The sequence below is a fragment of the Coloeus monedula genome, assembly GCF_965178545.1.
Source record: "Coloeus monedula genome assembly, chromosome: 25".
In the NCBI taxonomy this organism is placed as follows: domain Eukaryota; kingdom Metazoa; phylum Chordata; class Aves; order Passeriformes; family Corvidae; genus Coloeus; species Coloeus monedula.
This window is the reverse complement of record NC_138805.1, coordinates 4,194,966-4,215,620: the sequence shown is the minus strand read 5'-3', so window position 1 is coordinate 4,215,620 and position 20,655 is coordinate 4,194,966. Positions and strand designations below refer to the sequence as shown.

Below are 20,655 nucleotides of genomic sequence, written 5' to 3'. Positions count from 1 at the left end.
GAGATGCACTGCAGCCATTCAGCCATGACTGATGCCGCTCTCCTCCAGCTCCCCTGCCTCTGCCAGGCAGGACAGGCAGTGTTCCAGGCAGTTTCTGATTCCTGCCATGTAAACCTGGCAAGGATTTGGAGGTGGGGAACCAGGCTGGGTGGATTTGTCCTTACTCCCTGCATGATTTGTCATCCAGGTCAGGCTTGGAGCAACCTGGGCTACTGGAAGGAGTCCCTGCCCATCCAGAGGGGTGGAATGGCATGAGCTTTAAGGTCCCTTCCAACCCAAACCAGGCCGGGATTCTAAAATTCTGTCCTTCCTTCTGGGGCTGTGACCAGCCACAGCAGAAAAGGCAGAGCCAGCACTGAGAGAAATGGGTGAACTGGTAAAGAGCCGGTGGGCACTGCCAGCAAAGGGGTGTAGCTGCTGCAGGAGTCAATACAGCCAGTGCTGCTCACACTTCTCATCATGAACATGCAGTGGTTATGGGTTTGCAGGTTTTTGGTAATTTTATGTAGCCAGCTCCAGCAGGACCCTGGGGGCAAGGGGGTGCCACCCTGGGGCAACTTCTGTGCCCAGAGCTGAACCCTGGCACTGCAGGGGTCTTGGCATCATCTCTGTGTGGCATCACAGAACCACAGGCTGGGCCAGGGCAAGGAGACCTCAGCGAGTCACCGTGTCCCCCCTGCTCCAGCAGGGCCATCCCGAGGCACAGGGCACAGGATTGTGTTCAGGTGGTTCTAGAATACCTCCAGTGAGGGAGACTCCACACCCTCCCTGGGCAGCCTGTTCAGGGCTTGGTCACTGAATAATAAAGTTCTTCCTCCTGTCCAGGTGCAAATTCCCGGGCACCAGTCCCTGCCCACTCCCCTTGTGCCATTGCTGGCCCCCCGGAGCAGAGCCTGGGCCCTGCTCGGAGCCCTCTCTGCGGGCAGACGGGGATGAGGTCCCTTCTGAGCCCCTGAACAGCCCCAGCTCCCTCGTCAGGGAGATGCTCCAGCCCCTCCATCTTTGTCACCCCCGCTGGCCCCGCTCCAGGAGCCCCGGGTCCCTCCTGTGCTGAGGAGCCCGGAGCCCCACACAGCACTCCCGTAGCGCCTCCCGGGGCCGAGCAGAGGGGCAGGATCCCCTCCCTGATGCGCTGCCATCGCTGCTCCCGGCGCATCCCAGGAAAACCCCCCCGGTGACAGCGGTGACGTCATCGGCGTCTCCGTCTCCACGGCAACGGGGGGAGCGCCCCGCCACGTGACCGCGCGCGGCGTCACGTGATGTTTGGAGCTGCTTCCGGGTCGATGCGGGACGCGGCCGCCGGGCCTGGGTGAGAGGGGCGGGGGACGGGCGGGGACAGCGGCCAGCGGCGGACAGGGGACAGCGGGGGTCCCTGGCACCCCCCGCCGCCGCTCGGGTACGCTTGGCACCCCCCGGCTGCGGCCCCGGGAGCGGCGCGGTGCGGGAGCGCGGAGGCCGCTGTCAGCCGGGGCCAGCCCGGGGCCGTGTGAGGGGAGCGCGGCCGGTGGTGTGAGGGGCGGGAGGGGCGGGGGAGGCCTCTGGGGGCTCGGGGCTGCGGACGCCGAGGTGTCAGCGGCAGCTGGGTGCTCATCCTGCCCCGGGGGCCGGCGGCACGGACAGGGACCGGGTGGCTCCGCACGGAGAGGGATTTCCAGCAGGGAATTGCTGGTTCGGTGGGACAGGGTCAGGGTCGGGCCAGGAGCGTGCCAAGGATAACTCAGGTATCTGCCGTGTGCTTTGTGATCTCCTCAGCACGGTGCTGTGGTGTGGGAACGAGCAGCCGTGCTGGGTTTGGTGGGGGCCTTGACAGAGTTTCACCTGCTGGGGTGGCTTGTCCTGGTGGCTCCGAGGGTCAGGATCCCTGCCCTGGTACAATTCCTGATAAATCCTGGCGGGATTTCCGTGCCCAGGGCAGGGGGGTTGGAACTAGATGATCTTCAAGGTTCCCTTCCAACCCAAGCCATTCTGTGATTCACTTCTCTGCCTCTCGAGATCATCTCAAAAGTAATTTCCCTGAATCATGTCTCAGGAGAACGATGTTCCAGCTCCTTGCAGACGGATGTTTGTGCTGTTCATCCATTCCTTACGCTTTATTTTCCATGTGTACAAACATGTCACGATGTGTTTGGTGTGTGACTATTCAGGATGTGCCCTGAAGGCATTTGAGTGGCACTGGAATTTCATTAGCATGTCATTAATGATGTCATTCTCCTGAAGGGTCTCTTATTCTCCTCGAAGGCTCACAGCACAGGGAATGGAAATGTTTTCCATGTCCTTTTTAGTGTTCTCACTTCATTCATCAGCTGCAGCAGCACGCTGGGTTTCCCTGGAATCTCAAGTCAGGGTCGTGCTCCTCTTTCTGGACACTTCCCAGTGCTGCTTCCAGCTTGGGAATCCCAGCACAGGAAGGACATGGAGCTGTTGGAGAGAGTCCAGGAGAGGCACCAGGGTGATCAGAGGGATGGAACAGCTCTGATGTGACAGGGAAAGGCTGGGAGAGCTGGGATTGTTCACCTGGAGAGGAGAAGGTTTGGGGTGACCTCATTGTGGCCTTGAAGGGACAGATGGAGATGGACTATTTCCAAGGGCTTTGAGTGACAGGACAAGGGGGAATGGCTTCAAAGTGTCAGAGAGTGGGTTTAGACTGGATATTGGGAAGAAATTCCTCCCTGTGAGGGTGGGCAGGCCCTGGCACAGGCTGCCCAGAGCAGCTGTGGCTGCCCCTGGATCCCTGGCAGTATCCCAGGCCAGGTTGGATGGGGCTTGGAGCAATCTGGGATAGTGGGAGGTGTTGGAACAAGGGGTTGGAATGAGATTCTTTTTAAGATCCCTTCCAACCCAAACCATGCTGGGATTCTCTGTTGTTTGTCAGTGGGGCCAGCAGAGCACTTGACCATAACAACAAAGGCGATTTGTTGACACGTCTCAAAGCCCAAGTGCCTCGTTTGCACTCTGTGCTGTCATTTAGGAAACCCAGAGCTACTCTGGGACGTGAATTGTTCCTCGTGCTGTCAGTAGGACACGCTCAGAAACGTGCACCTTGCAGGCCACCCTGTCCTGCCCTTGTGCTGACAGCATTCCCTTGGAACCTGTCATTCCCTTTGCACATCCTGCTGCTCCTTGCTCCCAGGCAATTGTAGGGATTCCGAGAAGCCACGTGCCTGACAGATGATTACAGGGGACGTGCAATCCCATGGGAAGGGAGGTGGGAAAGGCGACTGCCCACTCCATGACATTTTTGTCATCTCACAATGGCACTGGCGTGCAAAAGTAGAGCTTGAGGAAGAAAATGCTGGGGATTCAAAGCTGTTGGATGTAAATGTCAGTAATTTTTCTTCTCAGTTCTGGATTGCTCTCATACTATAGCTGGAAACACCATTTTTTGCCTCTAAAGTGAGTTTCTCCTATGGAATTTCCAGCTGATGTTTGTTCAGCAGATAAAGAGGGATGGAGCTGATAGGAAAAGCCACGTGCAGGACAAACATGTACAGGAGAGTTCCAGAATTTCCAGCCCAGGATGTCTGAATGTGTGTTTGGAAAGCCCTGTCTGTCTGTGAGGCTCCCAAAGCACTCTGGAACGAGGCCTCTCAGCCTAAACCTTGGCTGTCAGTGCAAATTGTTCCTGTACCATGTGGAGTGGTTTAGTCTAAAATTAAATGCCTTGTTCCTATCAAATCTGGTTTGAGGATTTTTTGATTCTTGATAGTGACATGAGTCAAGTTTGAGCTATGAATCAACCCAGTTGTTTAAAGATGAAAATGGTGGGTTTTGGGGTTTTTTTAAGACCAATCCAATAAGCCCCCATTTGTGACATTTAAACTTTATTTATAATATAAAAATGGTAACACACTGCAGTCAACTGCTGCTTATTGTACTCAAGTCCTTTTGGTTGGTGGGTTTTAGGTAGTTTGGTCACAAAGAAGTGATGTGGAACTTGTTAAACAGGTGATTCTCAGCAAAGGGAGCCTCAGCGAAATCACTTTTGTTTAGAATTTTAAATCTAGATTTGTATCCTTGCCTGTAACAACTGTAAAGGAAAGAAACAGAAAGAAACAGGCAGACATTTTAATTCAGGATTAGCAACTTGGCTTTCCACGTATACGTGGCCCCACTCTGAGGTTTAAAAAGGTAATTTTGCAGTAATTAGTGAAAAAGCTGCCCCATGACTAATTGGACACTGTAGGAAACCTGCTCTGGTTCCTGCATGTTCAGGATTGTGATGGTGTGTCCGTGATGGGCAGCAGGACTAGGAGACCTCTGGAAACAACAGTCTCTTAATTCACGAGCCAAGCTCTGCTCCTGTGTTACAAAACCATCAATGCTGATTTCAGAGTGTGCACACAAAAACAGGGCACAGAGAGAGGCTGAGTCCCACCTGGGCAGGGCAGAACCCCGGCCATGGAGGGATCCTGGTGCCAGAAACACTCCCAGCTGACTCTCAGTATCTCTCCAGGCAGCTCAGCAGCCTGTGATGAGGCAAGGCCTCCTTCCTGTGCTGTTCTGGGCCATGCCCAGATATGCAGGGCACAGTTATTATCTCCCAGATACATTAGGCAGCTGCAGAATGGAATTGGCAGAAGGTGCCTTTTGGCCTGGCCAGGAGATGTTTGGTGACACAGCAGAAAAGGGAAGTTGGCAAACAGCTGTTGGAGCAATCTCTTACTCACAAACAGCTGTTTGCTCCTTCCTCTCCTGGCTGCCCTGGGAATGTGTTTGAGAATAGCTGTGGCTTTCTCTCAGTCCTCGTGGGAGGGGCAGAAGTGGCAAGTGCAGAAGTCACCTTTTGCAGCCTGGAGTTATCCTGGAAGAGCAGGAGTAAGTGGGGTAAGGAGGTCTTGAACTTGGCCTGTAATGCTGTGTTTGTACAGCACCAAAGCCTCTGGTTCTGGGTTCTTTTCAAGTAATGTTTTACTTTAATCTCAAATTTGGAATAGGACCTGTTAGACTAAGCTGGAGCTCAGAAACAAAACCCGTGACCCACCTGCCTTCTTTCCCTGTGTTCAAGCACCACTGTTAGAAGTGATTATTATTTGCTGACTGCTCATATGCTCTGTTTTTCTCTTCTTTAACCAGAAGTCCAAGAAGGGAGCATGGACCAACCCAGTGGAAGGAGTTTCATGCAAGTTCTGTGTGAGAAATACAGCCCTGAGAACTTCCCCTACCGTCGTGGGCCTGGCATGGGGGTGCACGTCCCGGCAACTCCACAGGGCTCACCTATGAAAGGTAAATTCTGGTCTTTCTGAGCATCTGGGGGGTGCTGGGAGGAATCAACTGAAAGAGGAATCACCTTGAATTGCCCAGAGAAAGAACCATCACAATGTGGTTTTTACTGGAGACTGGAATCTAACAAAGGTGGAAAGTGACTGAACTGGTTGCTGTAAAAAACCAAATTTCTCTGCATTGTCACAGAATCAGAATTAGAGAATAGAATAGAATCATTTGGGTTGGAAGGGACCTTCAAGATCACCAGGTTCTAGCCCTGTGAGTGGAAGATGGAACTAAGGCCCTGTGCAGTCTGGGTTTTGAGGGTTCAGCAGTCCCTGGAGCTTGTTTTCTTCAGGCCACTGATCCTATCTTACTATTGGCTGCAGCAACAGGTATTTTGGCAGAGATGGCTTTAAAAATACATAAAAAGTGACCTAAATTCGAGGTTGGTCCCCATGCCAGTGGTGCCAGCTTGCTTTGATGCCTGCAGGGGCAGGAGCTCAGTGTACACAGGAGGGGACATGTTTCAAGCAGAGTGATGAGTTTTTGAATCTCTGGCCGGGCTGCTTTTGTGACAAGTGCCTCAGATGAACTTGCAGTGTACTTTGTCTTCTCAAGGCACCAAATGCTTTGTGACCTAGTGGAGAATTCCCCTCTGCTGTGCTCCTGACCTTGCTGTCTCGAGGGAGTTTAGCCAGATGCGTGTCTGAAGCTCTTTGCTGCTTGTGGATGTCCTTGAGCATCCCAGACTGCAGAATCTGTGTCACCATCTCCTCTGAACTAGATCCATGTGACACCCTTTAGTCCTCCCTCACACTCTGATGTTGGCATTTAATTCTTGGTTTGTACGGATGGGTCTGAGATTCACGTTGATCCCATCAGAGCTCTTCTTCGTGTCACACATCTTGCCCATCACGATCTGTAGGAGTAATCCAAACATCCATCAGGTCAATTTGTGTCATAACCAGCCCCAAAGAGGAAAATAGCCATGGAAATCAGCTGGATGAAGTTTCCAATAACTGGGTTTGACAGAGGAGAACAAAGGGCCTGAGTTCAGTTGAGGATAAAACACTCTCAAAATGAACGAGAACAGAAAATTGACCTGATGGAATGTTCAGTCAGTGCCCTCTCTCCAGGTAAATTTACCTCTCTCCTGCTCACCTGAGCTGTTTGGGTGCTGAAAAGAGGCCATGTCCTAGAAAGTGGCTGAGACATGACTTACAAATACTCCATGAGTAATTCCCAAAGTGCCACACCATCCCTTAAAGAAGCCAAACACTTACGAGCCAGAAAACCTGGAAACTCAGATCACTCCAGGTAGTTGTTTGCTGCTAGAATCCTTTTTCAGTCTTGTCGCTGTCAAGTGTTAAGGAGAAAAGGGGCCACCTATTTAGGAAAAAGCTTGTGGTTAAATTTTAATGGATTTAATATTTCAGAGAGGTGGGAAAGCCATGTTGTATGTGAAAGAGTGTAAGACTGATGGCTTGCCTTGCCTCAACATGGATTTCTTGTGTGGAAATTGTTTCCTGTTACAAATCCCCACTTTTTTGTCATGTTTTAGCCTTAGCACAGCAGGCTGTGATTGAGGTCCAACTCCTTGGTTGTAGCTTTGAGCACATTTACCTGCCTGAGAAGGAGCTGGAGCAAAACCGAAGCAGAAATGGAAAGGCAGAGCAGAGAGCTGAGTTTTTGCATGGATGCTGAATGCTCTACACTGAACCTTGGGAAGGGAAAGCTTAGAAAGGAAATGTTTAAATACCTCCTAAGAAATGTTTAAATACCTCCTAAGAAATGTTTAAATACCTCCTAAGAAATACTTAAATACCTCCTAGCTGTTTCTAAGCCCAAGTGGGCTCAGGGCAAGAGGATAAGGGAGTCTGACTGCAGCTGACACTCCCCTAGTCCTGTGTCCTATCTGCAGCAGCAGCTGCCTGGGGAAGAGCAGAAGTTCTGGCAAGAATTGATAGGAGACAGGCCAAAAATGACAAAGGACAGGCCTGAAATACACAGGAATACGTGGAGGAGCTGAAGAGCACTGATAGGAGTGGTACTTCGTGTTTACAGTCCAGGTTTCATGATGGTGTCTGTCATAAAATCCGTATTTAACTGAGCTCCTGAAATCAGTGTCAATTCTGGCGTTACTGGTAGATTTCTTTTGCTGGCTGTAACATTCCTGCTTGGGGCTGGGTTCTGTAACTCCAAGGCAGTGCTGAGCAGAGGCAGCTTCTGTTTTTCCCTGTGCCAGACCGCCTGAACCTGCCGAGTGTGCTGGTGCTCAACAGCTGTGGCATCACCTGTGCCGGGGACGAGAACGAGATCGCCGCTTTCTGCGCCCACGTCTTTGAGCTCGACCTCTCTGACAACAAACTGGAAGACTGGCACGAGGTAAAATGGTGATGGGCACCTTTCTGGGTACCTCTCACAGCTATTACTGACTGCAAATGTTGCATTGTTGAGGGTTTCATTTTTGTGGCTTCTTTCTCATCTCTGAAGGTGATGTTTATTTACTTCGACAGCAACTGAGCAATACATGTGGTGAAATTAATCCAGTGTGGCACTCCACTCCATGTACTTTGTGACTCACAGTCTTGGCCTGTGGGTGAAAAATCTGTATTTTTGTTTTATATCATCATGCAAAGCACTGGAACTGGCATTACTAACATCAAGAAGTTAATGAGCAGTTTAATTTTTAACAGAGTGGCAGTTGATTCCCAGCTTTGTGCCTGTGATGGTGGGCAAGGTATTTATTCCCTCTCCACATTCGTTGCCTTATCTGCAGAACAGATTTAATAATATTTACCACAAAGGGTATTTCTGCAGCCTCATTAATTAATGCTAAATGCTGTTGTAAAATCCTTTGAGGTGCTTGGATGAAATAATGCTCAATAAATGCAATGTAACAGGAGTGAAACAGTCTCAATCCATTCAAGTGTCATTAAGTTCCTCACTGGATTATGCTCTCCTTTTATATTAGTGTTTATTGTTAGAAATATGTGGAAAAAAAATAGGATCTCTTGGGGTTTTGTGCCATCAGATTCTCATGTCTTTAAGCAGGGAGTGAATGCAGAGTTTGCAGTGTCCCAGCTCAGTGGGGCTGACCTCAGCTCTGGTCATTCGCTGGTCACTCACGAGCTGCACATTTCACACCCTGCTCTGCGTTCAGTCTCTTTAGGCTGCCCTGGAACTGAAAGGTTTCTGTGTGTGCTGGTCTCTTCCTCTGAGACTGGATTAAGTTTTCACAGCCCATCCACACCAGATAAATATCTCCCCACTCCTAAAACCTGCCCCTGCTGGGGATTCCAGGACCCTGGGTAGCCTGTTCCCATGCTTAGCTAATAGCTTCATAGGCTAAACTGTGTCATTTAAGTCTCCTGTGCTGCAATTTCAGCCAATTTCTGCCTGCCCTGTTCTCAGCAGGCAGGAGGAGCATCATCACTGCTCCTTATACAACAGCTTTTTATACCCACTAAGGAGAACTTTAATGCCTCCTTTCCTTATTTTAATATAATACTGAAAAAATACCCTTCTTCCAATCATTCACCATAAGCCATTTTTTTCTAAATCCTGTGTTTTTGCTGGACTGATGTCATCCAGTTTGCCTGCTTAATTCTTGAGGTGTAGCACCCAAACCATGACATCACCTGAGACGAGGCATGAAGCGAGGCAGACACATTACCTCATGTTTGCCACACTTGAATTCAACCTCTGCAGGAGACAATCACCCTTTGCCAACAGCTGGGCCATTTATACACCTCTGTGTGCCATGGTCTGCCCCATCTCTGCCCACCCCAAAGCTCTGTGGAGTGGAAATCTCCAGCCAGGTGTTCTCTGACTCGGAATTATTTTCCACTGCTGTTGGAAGATGCTTCCCACTCAGTTTCCCAGTCAAGGAGGGAATTAGGGATTGGCTGAGCTCTGTGGGGAGCAGTGGGAAGCTGGACAAGGGCTCAGTGTTGGCCATGGAGGCAGGAGAGGTGTCCATGGCCCCCCGTGAGCGAGGTCTGGCTCCTGGAACGTGCTGCTGCTCAGCCTTGGGGTTGAGGTGGTTTTTATGACCTGTCCCAAGGGTCTGCCTTTCTCTTATCAAGCTGCTCCTAGAGCGTAATTAAATGAACTCTTGAGGAGAATGAGCAATTAACCAATTCATCTAGATCAGGAATGGCTGGAGAATGAATTCCAGGTAGATATCCCTGTGTTTTTCCCATATTATTTCTTTGTGCTGATTCCACAGGGCCCCTTTTAGGAGGTGGGGTGTTAATGCCAGAGCTCCGATTACTGCCTGATACACTTTTCTTTCTTTCTGTTTTTCCTTCCCTCCCCACTTAGGTCAGTAAAATTGTGTCCAACGTCCCCCACTTGGAGTTTCTAAACCTGAGTTCCAACCCTCTCAGTTTGTCCGTTTTAGAGAGAAGTTGCGCTGGGTCTTTCGCTGGCGTCCGCAAACTTGTGCTCAACAACAGCAAAGCTTCCTGGGAAACAGTGCACACCATCCTGCAGGAGTTACCAGAGTAAGCCTGGGAAGCTGGGGGTTTGCTGCACTCAGGTCAAGGCTGGGTTATGGAATCATGTGGTGAGGGATGAGTGGGGCTGGGAGGATGCAAACGTCAGTAAAGAAAAAGGGATTTTTTTCCTTTGGGAGTTTGGGAACTGGCCAGGTGAGTGCTTTGCATTGTCTTTAAAACCAAACTTGGGTGGTGCTGCAAAGCCCAGGGCTTCTCCTCCTCCAGACCTAAATACCAGAGATGGATAATGACCCCAAAAATGTAGGAGGGTCACACTTCCCTCTGAGTCACTGTGCAATGAATGATGCAGGGCATACGTGTTAAATGGGATGTGACTCTGAGGGTCTGGCCACTTGTCAGGGAATATTTCATCCTGCTTTTCTCTGCAAAGGTGTTGATTTCTGTGGTTTGGCCATGGGCCACTTTGGCATTCTGCTCCCATGGATGTCCTCAGTGGCTTCATTTTGGTGACAGATCCCTCTTTGTGTGGCTTTGTAAGCAGAGATGGTGACAACAGAATGTCCAGTGTAGCCAACCTACCCTTCTCTGGGGTTGGGAATGTTCAGTTGCCTGAAAAATTAGTGGGACCTGTTCTTTCTTTAATGGGATCTCTTCTTTCTTTAATGGGAATCTTTGGCAGTGATGTGGGGGAAAAAATCATTGTCAGTGTTGTATCAAACCCCCATTTTAAATTAAGCTGAGAGCACTGGGAGCAGCTCCCAGTCACTGCTGGGTTGGTGGCACAAATGTGGAAGACAACCCCAACCAGTCTGTTACACAATACTGGGAGAGACTCAGGGAACACTTAAAAGGTTTTGTTTAATCTCTGAATTGGATGGGAGCAGAGATGTAGTTGAAACACTCCATGGGGAGTGCTCTAAGGTCTTCTCTACACCAAGGTTTTCAGAGCTGTTACGGAAAGTTGTGTTAAAATCCCATAAAATTGATGACATGATCCTTCTTGCCCTGTGCAGCTTGGAGGAGCTCTTCCTGTGCCTTAACGACTATGAAACAGTGTCTTGTTCTCCAGTTTGCTGTCAGTCTCTCAAGCTACTCCACATAACTGACAATAATCTTCAAGACTGGACTGAAATTCGAAAGTTGGGAATTATGTTTCCATCACTGGACACACTCATCCTGGCTAACAACAACCTCACGACCATTGAAGAATCAGAAGATTCCCTGGCAAGGCTCTTCCCCAACCTAAGATCCATCAACTTGCACAAGTCAGGTGAGAGCCTGGAAGCAGGGATGGGTTTTGTTGGTTGATCAGTCTCTCCTCCTGTATAGATGACAAGAAATGAACTTGCTCATCTGTAGGGTTTTCCTGCTGCCTTGGGTAGTCAGTCATTATCAAAAGATGAGTCAGAGCAGCGTGGACCAGTTAATCAAAATGAGCTGGAAAGGTTTTTTATGTTGGTGGTTTCCCTCTGTTTCCCATCCCTGCTTCAGGTACTCCTGGCTGGAGAAGGATAAATAAATGTCTGGCAGTGAAGGTGATGAAAAAATGCCATTTTCCCTTTATTCCCTGTTTTATCTCAGGTAAAATGAGGGCGTGTGCAGGTATGCAGCGTGGATCAAGCATCCCCCAGCAGCAGTAGAAGCTGTCTGTCAGCCGTGCTCAGGCACTACAACCTCACAAGTGATGCTGGAAGCTGCTTTTACACTCCAGCCCCAGAGAATTTTCAGCCAACGCTCCAGAGAGAGAATGAGCAGTTGGAATATTGGGAAGAGCACCCTGTGCTGGGAGAGAAGGAGCTGCAGGGCAGCTCGTGGGGGCTGTGACGTGCTTGTGTATGACACATACACCAGAAATTCATCTGCAGGAGCGCTTCATGCACCAGCAGCTTTTGTTCTTTACAGCTTTATATGCTGTGCAAGTGCTGCTTAAGTGTCAGGCAGGTAGAAGGGACTTTATTAACATGCCCTACAATATAAGCATCAAGGAATCCCTGTAACAAAAGCTTAACTAGGGGAGGAAAAGCCTGTTAAGCTGCATTTGAAAGCTTTCAAGTGCTCCTGTGGTTAAGTAGTTTTGCAGTTCTGTTGCCAGGTGCTTAAGCACTCCAGGCTCTGTGTTGCATTTTGATATTTTGGGAGCTGAAAGTCAAACAGGAATCCCAAGGAGCTTGTTAAAACTTTTTGGGGGTTTTAGGGAAAGCTGCTGCACTCTGAAGTTCTGTCAGGTGAAGGCTCCAAGATGAGTTGTGTTGATCTCACCACACAATCAGGGCTCTGCCAGTGCTCAATCCTCAGCTTTGCTTTATTTTGTCCTCCCTGCTTGCTTTGTTATCCCAAATGTCAAGTCTTGAGGGGGCTGAAAACAAGTTAAAACCTTTTTCATTAAATGGCTGGATGGCTTCTGGGACTGTTTCACCGTTGGGTTATGAGCAGAAATGGGACCCAAGGTGGTCATGTGTGTGAGGTAAAGCTGTTTGATGGCTGCTTAGTGATGCCTGGAATGAAAGAAGTGCTGGTGACTTTAACACTCTGAAGGCAGCATCCCTTTATAGATACAACATCATGCATGCTGGTCAGTCCCTAGCAGAGAGGCCAAAGGCTGGGTGCTCCATAAAAAAGCCATGGAGAGCATCCTTCCAGACTTGGAAAACAGCACAAGAGAATTTCAGCTCCTCTGTCTCGTAAGCAAATGTAGCTTTTTTAGCAGCACATCATGAGCGAAAAGCCAACTTCTCAAAGGAACAGCAGTGACACTCTCCTGTCACATATGTTCTTTGGCTGTGTCTGATTATCTTGGATCCATGATGTGTTTTCTGTGTTTGTTAACACAAGTCTTTCCTTCTGAGCAGGTCTGCATTGCTGGGAAGACATTGACAAGTTAAATTCTTTCCCCAAACTCGAGGAAGTGAAATTGCTGGGAATTCCTCTGCTGCAGTCCTACACCACCGAGGAACGCAGGAAGCTGCTAATAGCCAGGTCTGTTGGTTTGTTCTCCTCAGCAGAGACATGACAAGGCAAGGAAGGGGTGGGAGCAGGTAATCAGAGGAAGAGGCTGACAGGAGATGAAGTTCTGTGTGAATGCAGAAAGACTGGAGCTTGATTTGTTGGGTGGGAGCAGCTCGTCAGAGGAAGAGGTTGGTAGGAGATGAAGTTCTGTGTGAATGCAGCAAGATTTGAGCTTGTTTTGTGGAAAAGTCAGAGTAGTGGAAATGTTAAATCTGACTGCTCTGCTTCTCAGGAAATTTTGCGAGTCTCCCACAAGCCTGTGCACATGTGGTGAAATGAAAATGCTTAATTTTGAATGTGCTTGAGACATTACATGGAACTTTCCCGCTCTCTCAAAGGGACCGAGGCCTGAGCTTCCTTGGCAGGAATTCTCATGGTGTTAAAGTTGGGGCACATTTGGTGTGACTGGCTTGTTGATGAGCCTGTCTGGGCTCCCCTCCTGGGTTGACTGTGGCTCTTGGTGTGTGCCTGCAGGTTGCCATCCATCACCAAGCTCAACGGCAGCATCGTGGCCGACGGGGAGCGGGAGGACTCGGAGCGGTTCTTCATCCGCTATTACATGGAGTTCCCTGAGGAGGAGGTCCCTTTCAGGTAGGAATTCTCTGTCCTGCAGTGGAGAGTAGGGACAGAAGGGTGGTGACTGAACAGGAGATGGGAAATATGTGCCAGCTGTTCCATGAAAGAAACCGTCCCTCACCTTCCTCTGGCCTTGGCTCCCTCTGTCTGTTTGAGCTAAAGTTGTTATATTATTGGTGTCTGATGATTTGTAGGGTCACTCCCAAGTCAGATTTGATCTTGAAAGTGCCTGTGTCAAGTGCCATTAAACAACAGGACTGTTCAGTTCATGACCTTCGTTGTTTCCTGGCCTCTCCCACGGCTCCCTTCATAACCCACCTGTGTGCCCAAAGCCAGGACACACCGTGCTCTCTGCTGCCAGGCCAGGCCAGCTAATCCTCTGCACCATCTGGTGTGTGCAGTGTGGCTGGCAATGGGAAGCTGTCCCCTCACTTTCAGGCCTGCAAATCACAAGTCTGATGGGTTTTCTTTGCCAAAAATGTCCATCCAATGATCTGTTCATCTTGGTAAACTAATGAACTCGGACAGATGCTGTTCAGTCTGTATCTTTTCTGTGCCAGCATCCACTTACCGCTTCTACTGGGCTGAGGAGGGATCATGGAGCACTGGGTCACTGCCTGTACCTGCCCTCTGCCCTAAAACCCTCGTGTGCTTTTGGACAGCAAAGCTTTATTGTCCTTTTTTTACAGAAAAGGGGTAGGACAGGAGTGTGTGTGACTCTGAGGGCACAGTCAGAGGTGGGGACACACTGAAGGTCACAGGTATGGCCTGGTATGGATGACAGAGGTACAAATGGAATCTGGTCAGTGTTTTCCTTGGCTTAACTCTCAGCTAAAATTGTTTTTCTAAAGCACTGGATATGTGACTTGCCAATCCAGTAAGGGGGTGGGAAGGCTGGAATGGGCAATGAGGGCATGGCATTTTGTGTGAATATTAATAGGGTCAGTGATTATAATATTTGTTAAAGGCATGCTGGGGTCAGTTCAGAGGCAGAGGGCACTCATGTAGTCAGGGAGACAAGACAGCTGGTCCTTTTTCTGAGGACAAGTCCTGGCTTGTAATTTTAGAGGGCTTTGAAGCGTAAAAATTGAAGGAAATATTGGAAGGGATAACAGCAGAGGCAGAGAATGCAGGAGAGAGGAAGGGGAGACAGGGACTGTGAGCTCATGGTGCTGCTCCCAAAAGGGGTTAATTTCCATAACACTTCCTATTTCTTGTGTTTGGTGGTGACAGAATGTCCATGATCCATATATTGCTGGGAAGGACACAGTGGGGTACAGCTTGAGGCACTCATGATGCCTAGGACATGGGTTTTGGGAACAGGCTGTGTGTTACACATCACCACAGACCACTGGGATCAGTTTCCAGCTGGGATCTCACGTAAAAGATTACTGACATCTCACCCATTCAAGAAAACCAGGCTGGTTTTGGCCAACACGCCAGCTTTATGCTAGAAAAATTACCTCCCCCTCGGATTTCTTAGCCTTTAAACACTGGTACTGCCTTTTTCATGGTCAATGGCCTCTTTGTCTGAATCCCTTCATCTGTGCAGCGTTTCCAGGAGACTTCTGCAGCTACCAGAGAGGGTTTTTCTGTCCTGGAGGGGCTGGGTGCCACTGCAGACTCCTTTCTAGTGAGGCTGCAGATGGCTGAGTGTCTCTAGTGCTGGGTTTGAGTTCCTGGACCCACAAGCAGCAGCCCTTGTTGGAAGGGAGACCTGGCATTCCTTGCAGGGGGATTTTGTGTCTGTTTGTTCCTAAAACTTCCCCTTCCTCGCTCCCAAATCTGGTGTGGTGGCTCCAAAGGTGATTTCTAATTAGAAACTCATCAGGACACACGTATTGTGGCTGGGGTCTGACATCTGCATTGCAGTGCTGCCTGAAGCAGAGGGAGCACAACCTGAGCACAGAAAACTTCCCAGTGGGAGCAGCCCCTCTCCAGACTGCCAAGGTGCAGCCTGTGATAAGCTCTGTCACCAGAACCCCTCTGCTTGTCTGCAGCTGGAAGGGATCAGGCAGGCAGGGAAGTGGAAGGAACAATTTATCTCTCTGGATGTCGTGGTTAAAGGGAGCGCCGGGTGTACAATCCAATATTGGCTGTCTCGTGGAGTGACGTCCTCGTGTCTGGGGGGTTTTAATGAGCCCTCTGCCTGTCTGCTCCACTGTTTATCTGCAGAGCATCACAGACACTTTCAGCCAGGCTCAGGTCTTCAGCAGCCTCAGCGTCTGCCAGGCTGCAAGGGGTGATTAGGAAAGTCCCCAGGGTGCCTGTTATTGGGGTCCAAAACGAACCATGTGTGCCTTGGTCCTGGCTGATTTGAGGGCAGCCAGTCACTCCCACTCCCCATTTTCTTTGCAGCTCACATACAAGGAGCAGGCTGCAAAGCTCGTTCTGCCTTTCCTCAACACAAGGAAATTTCAGAGAGCCTTGCCTGACCTTCCATGTATTTACAGCACATATTTGGATAATCTCGACTCTCTCACAGTGGTTCTCTCTCTCAGCTTGTTTGAAATTTGTCCCCCTCTTTATCCTCTCCCCACCATCAGCCCAGTTCACCCTTCATGCATGAATCATGACAGTAATTGTGGCTGGTACAGAAGTTGTTGCTGGTCTGCAGCAGCAGAGATGCTGACAATTAAAGGGATGTCCCAAAGGGGACTGAGGCTTTGGAGCAGCAAGAGGTGGGCTCCTCTCTCCCTCTTTGCCGTCGGATGTTGCTGCTGGCAAATCCTTCCAGAGAAAGAGAAACCCTCCCCACTGGTGCCACATTGGCTGGCACTTGCTCTGCCTGCAGGTGGGTTAGATGTGGGGAGAGTGTTGTTTTCTCTCAGCAGTAATGGCTTTCCCAGATAAATGGGGCTGATCTACCACCCCAGTGGTAGATCTCACCCCACCCCTGTGAGAGCAGGGCACCGTCTCACCTTTGGACGCTTTGGTTGTGTCCGTGGGACTGGGGAAACCCTAGTGCCTTGTGGTCCTTACCTCAGTGCCCAGCAGACAGAGGGGCTGCTGTTCTCCAGGAACATTCCTGCAGGACTCCCTGGGGTCACCCAGCCTGCCAGATCCCATCGCTGCTCGGCGGGGGCTGGGACACCGCGCCGATCGCATTCGGCTCCGCTGGGGATTGGGAACACAAAGCGCTTTCTGTGCAGGGGCTCTGAAACGTTACCTGTCCTCAGCAGCTCTCAGCCTTTGTCATCCCAATCCCATTGTGTTTTGTGCTGCCATTCCTGCTCTTTCCCAGCCAGGCAGGGAGATCCAGCCTGGCCTGATGGCAGCAATAGCAGGGGGCGGGGGTGACACAGACTTTCCGTAGCAGGGACCTTGCGAAGGACACTCCGAGAACTTGGCTGCAAAGACAAGGTGACAGTGGAGTGTGTGCCTCTTGCTAGGAAAATTCCCATCTTGTTTTAGAGCAGGTGTGAGGGATCAGCTGGCAAGAAGTGCCCTGTTTGTTATCAGCTCTCAAACTGTGCAACAGCTCACCTTGCTTCGGTGATCTCAGTGATCGTGTGCTCAGAGGAGTGTAACATTTGGGACCTAGATGGCCTCTTGGAAAACAGCAGGAATGTCTGATAATCAGTCGTGAAGCCACACATACTGGGAATCTAAACTGAGGGCTGTGTCCTTTTTGCGAGCCCTGGCTTGGTTCTGGCACTTCTCTGTGAGTTCTGGCACTCCTCCTTGGTTCTGGCACTCCTCACTGGAGCAGGAGGCATAGAGTTGTGAGCGCAGCATCCTCTCTTTCTTCCAAATCCCACTGCAGCCACAGCTGGGATTTCTGAAATTGTAGGAGCCCAGAGTGTGCTGTTCAGTTTCGTCAGGAAGCTGTTTTGAGCCCAGTCAGCTTCAACATCTCAGGCTGGTGGTAACTTCACCTTCCTCAGCAAGATACTCGTCCCTAGTGGGACACTGAGCTCGTGTCAGTGCCACGATGCAGCCTGGGGACTGTGGGCCAAAGTGACTGGAGTGCTTGGGCTTTCTGGGGCTTCAGGCCATCAGCTGGAATCAGGGTCGATGTCGTGTCATGTGAGGAGCACTGAGACCTGGGAAATGTGCATTGGCTGCACCATAACTCTGGCCTTGTTGAATTTTCCAGGTATCACGAGCTGGTCACCAAGTACGGGAAGCTGGAGCCCTTGGCAGTGGTGGATCTGCGGCCTCAGAGCAGCGCCAAGGTGGAGGTTCACTTCCAGGACAAGGTGGAGGAGATGTCCATCCGCCTCGATCAGACTGTGGCAGAGCTGAAGAAGCACTTAAAAACTGTGGTGCAGCTGTCAACAAGCAACATGCTGCTCTTCTACTTGGACCAGGAAGCTCCTTTTGGTCCCGAGGAGATGAAATACAGTTCGCGGGCGCTGCATTCCTACGGCATCCGGGATGGAGATAAAATTTACGTGGAGCCCAGAATGAAATAGCCTTTTTGCCCACACCCACACACCCCCACACACCCACACACATGCATTGAGGAGTTTTTGCAAGGTTTTTATTTCGGTTGGTTGGTTGAGGTTTGGTTGTGTTTCTGTAGCAGGTGATTTCTTAGCCCGGAGGAAGTGCCCTGATCTGAGAACCATGCCCACCATCCACTGCAGGTGACCTTGAGGTGACAGTTGACTTCAGGACATGTGTTTCAGTGTGGGCAATACCTTGATGTTTCCTTTGATGCTCCGGTATACTCGTGATTTGGCATGAATGGTCAGTTGTTCAAGCTAAACAATGCCAGGGTCCATAAGGGAGGAGACAGCTCGGTGCCGAATTTGACCTGCTGTTTTCTTTTCCTAAATTTTTTGGTGTTTTGCTCCACCAGAGCTCCCTTTGGCCTCGCTATCCAACTGTGGCTCGAGCTTGCTGTAGTATTTTCTTGCAGCTTGGTGCTGTTTCAACCTTTTGTTGTGCTCGAGTTCACAGGAAAGATCTCCATCAGTATTCTGCTTGATTCAGAGCTCAGGTACTTTAGTGCATCCACTTCACCCTGCTGGTTTGGTTTCTGTGAGTGCACAAAATGGGGGAAAGATAAAGAACTTCCTAGGAAGAAGCTTTCTTTTCAAAGCGCACGCTCTATATCCACCTGGTTTTGGGCAGAAAAAAGAGGTTTTGGTTGCTGTACCCATCTCACATGGTGTCTGCAGCCTGTGGGGATAAAGGGTGTGTTGGAAAGTGAATTTTGGGATGTGGTGGATGAGCGCTGCGTTGGAAGGGCTTTCAGAGAAACAGATCAACGAGGGGTTGAAGAGCTGCTTCCCCCGTTGGCCGTCGTCCATCCTGATGCTGAAGAGCTCCCCCCTGCACTTCACCTTGTACCAGTGGGTGCTGCAAGTGGGATGGCTAAAATTCCTCTCCTGGCAGAGAGGAAGAGTCAAGTTGAAGTTTGTGTTTGTTGCTGTTGCACCAGTTCAAACCTAGCACTTTCCCCGGGGCCCCTGGCCGGGGTCCCTGCGTAGGGTCCGAACTCGGAGGATGTGTTGGCTCGGATCAGCCTCTGGAAGTGGAGGAGCAAAGCAGCTGGACTCACGTTTGGGTGTTCAGCAGGTTTCACTCTCTCTCTTGGCTTCCCCACGCTCCCCTCGTAGGCATCGTGTGCTGCTGCTTCTCGTAGTCCCTGTTTTCTACTGCAGAGCAGAGGCCCCTGCCTGCTCCGTGAAATCCTCCTTCCTTTCTCTCTCTCGTTTCGCTTTCCTGTGTCTTCCCTGCTCCAAGTTCAAGACTTTCCCGATTTCCTGGTTACAAGCAGCTGCACACCAGTTTTTGGAGCTGTGCAGCGAGGGCTCTAGTTACACATGAACTCCTGACCTTCATTTTGAAATGCTCCCTTTATCCCCACGTGCACTTTCTTTCCCAGGATGCTTTTGCCCGCATCACCGAGCTCCTTTGGTATTCTTGGAGTTGTGTAATTTCTCTTCACATTTTACGTGGATTGTGGGGTGGGATCAGTGGGGAGGGCATGAAGTATTATTATCTCATAGTCTTCAGGTTTAGGATGTGGGGATTATTCAAAGGGGATTAGTTCCTTATCCAAAGCAAGAGTTAAAATGGGAGGATTTAAAACAAGTTACTAATTTGTGCCTCATCCCCCTGCCAAAAATAGCAATTTCTTGGCCCCGTTGAGATGAGCAATAGGGAAGGGAGCGAGATTTTCCATAGGTAGCATAGATTTTCCATAGATCCGTGGTACCTGTAAACTAAACAGCAGGGAGACAGTGGCAGTGTAACAGAAAATGATGCTTTTATAAGCTAGAGCTTTACTGAAGATGTATTTTCCATTTGGGCAGCAAAAATAATTTGCTGCCTGATAGCAGAACCCTTAAGCCAACACTTCTGTATGATATATACATACCTACCAGTAGGAAAAGTTGTGGTTAATAAGATATTTTGTTATAAAGCAAAGTTTTATGAAGATATGGTTGTTTAATATTAGAAGCCTATTTCAGCCCTTGACCTCCAGTGTAAGTAGGTTATCCCGGAGTGGCTGCAGAGTCTGAGGCAAGCGACCTGTGGGGATGCAAAATATCTCTGACCTAATTCTCCAGAGCAGTAATTGCCTCTGTGGGTGTATTTATGGCATTGTACCTGCTATTAATGAGATGCTGTAACTCTTGACCAACTTCCTCAGCACAATTAAGTGTCTGGGTTTCAGAGAAGGGAATAAACAAAGTCCATTAAAAGGTGGAATGGGATGATAAAGAAGATCCAAGTATGTGCTTTTAGGTTTGTTTGCCCACTAAAAATTGGAGGGATCGGTGCTGTCACCGGCTCAGAACTGGCAGTAAATCCTGATTTTATTTGTGGCAGACCTGGTGGGAACTGGAAGATGGAAAAAGAGAACATAGAAGGTTAACAAGTGCTGGAGGTTTGGTGCTGACACCCAAAACTGCTCCTCTGGTCTGTTCAGGTCAGGATGTGAAATCACCACTCTGCTGCTTCTTCAGGGGAAGGTTTTTCTCAAGGCATTCACCTTGTGTGCAGGCAGTGGAGCACTCATGGGATGGTAGAACCCAAAAATCTTGGTTGGCTTCCCAAGGAGAAGGACTCAGCCCCAAAACCCAGAGTGAGTTTATGTGTGCAGATGATCAGCTGTGTAAAGTGGGACCAAATGGCACACAGCAATGTGGCAAAGTACCCCAGATCACTTCCCCTTCACGATACCTGGTGAGGAAGGGTCTTGTGTGTGCTCCACCCAACAGGGGACCAGGTCTTGAGGAGAGAGGAGAAGGTTCTGAGTGGGAGAGGGAGTTTGGGTGCTGAGTGAGGGTGCAGAGGTGGCAGGGGGTTTGATTTAAACCGCTGCCATGTTGGGAGGGGCCGTGTCCAGGCATTGCCAGCGTGTACCCGCTTCAGCTAAAGGTGCCTGCCACATCCCCTTGAGAAAACAAAACAGATTTGCAAGCTTCCCTGGCTTTGGTGTCCT

The 20,655-nt window shown here is 49.8% G+C and overlaps 1 protein-coding gene across 1 annotated transcript; it reads left to right on the top strand.

Annotated features, from left to right (window-relative positions):
* Window positions 1-1,303: 1,303 nt before the first annotated feature.
* On the top strand, window positions 1,304-19,105 carry TBCEL (tubulin folding cofactor E like). Its single transcript, XM_082296856.1, has 8 exons — window positions 1,304-1,309; window positions 5,074-5,223; window positions 7,451-7,590; window positions 9,532-9,713; window positions 10,682-10,938; window positions 12,518-12,644; window positions 13,149-13,265; window positions 17,350-19,105. The coding sequence occupies exons 2-8, from the start codon at window positions 5,091-5,093 to the stop codon at window positions 17,666-17,668; spliced, it is 1,275 nt and encodes a 424-aa protein (XP_082152982.1). The 5' UTR covers window positions 1,304-1,309; window positions 5,074-5,090; the 3' UTR covers window positions 17,669-19,105.
* Window positions 19,106-20,655: the final 1,550 nt, after the last annotated feature.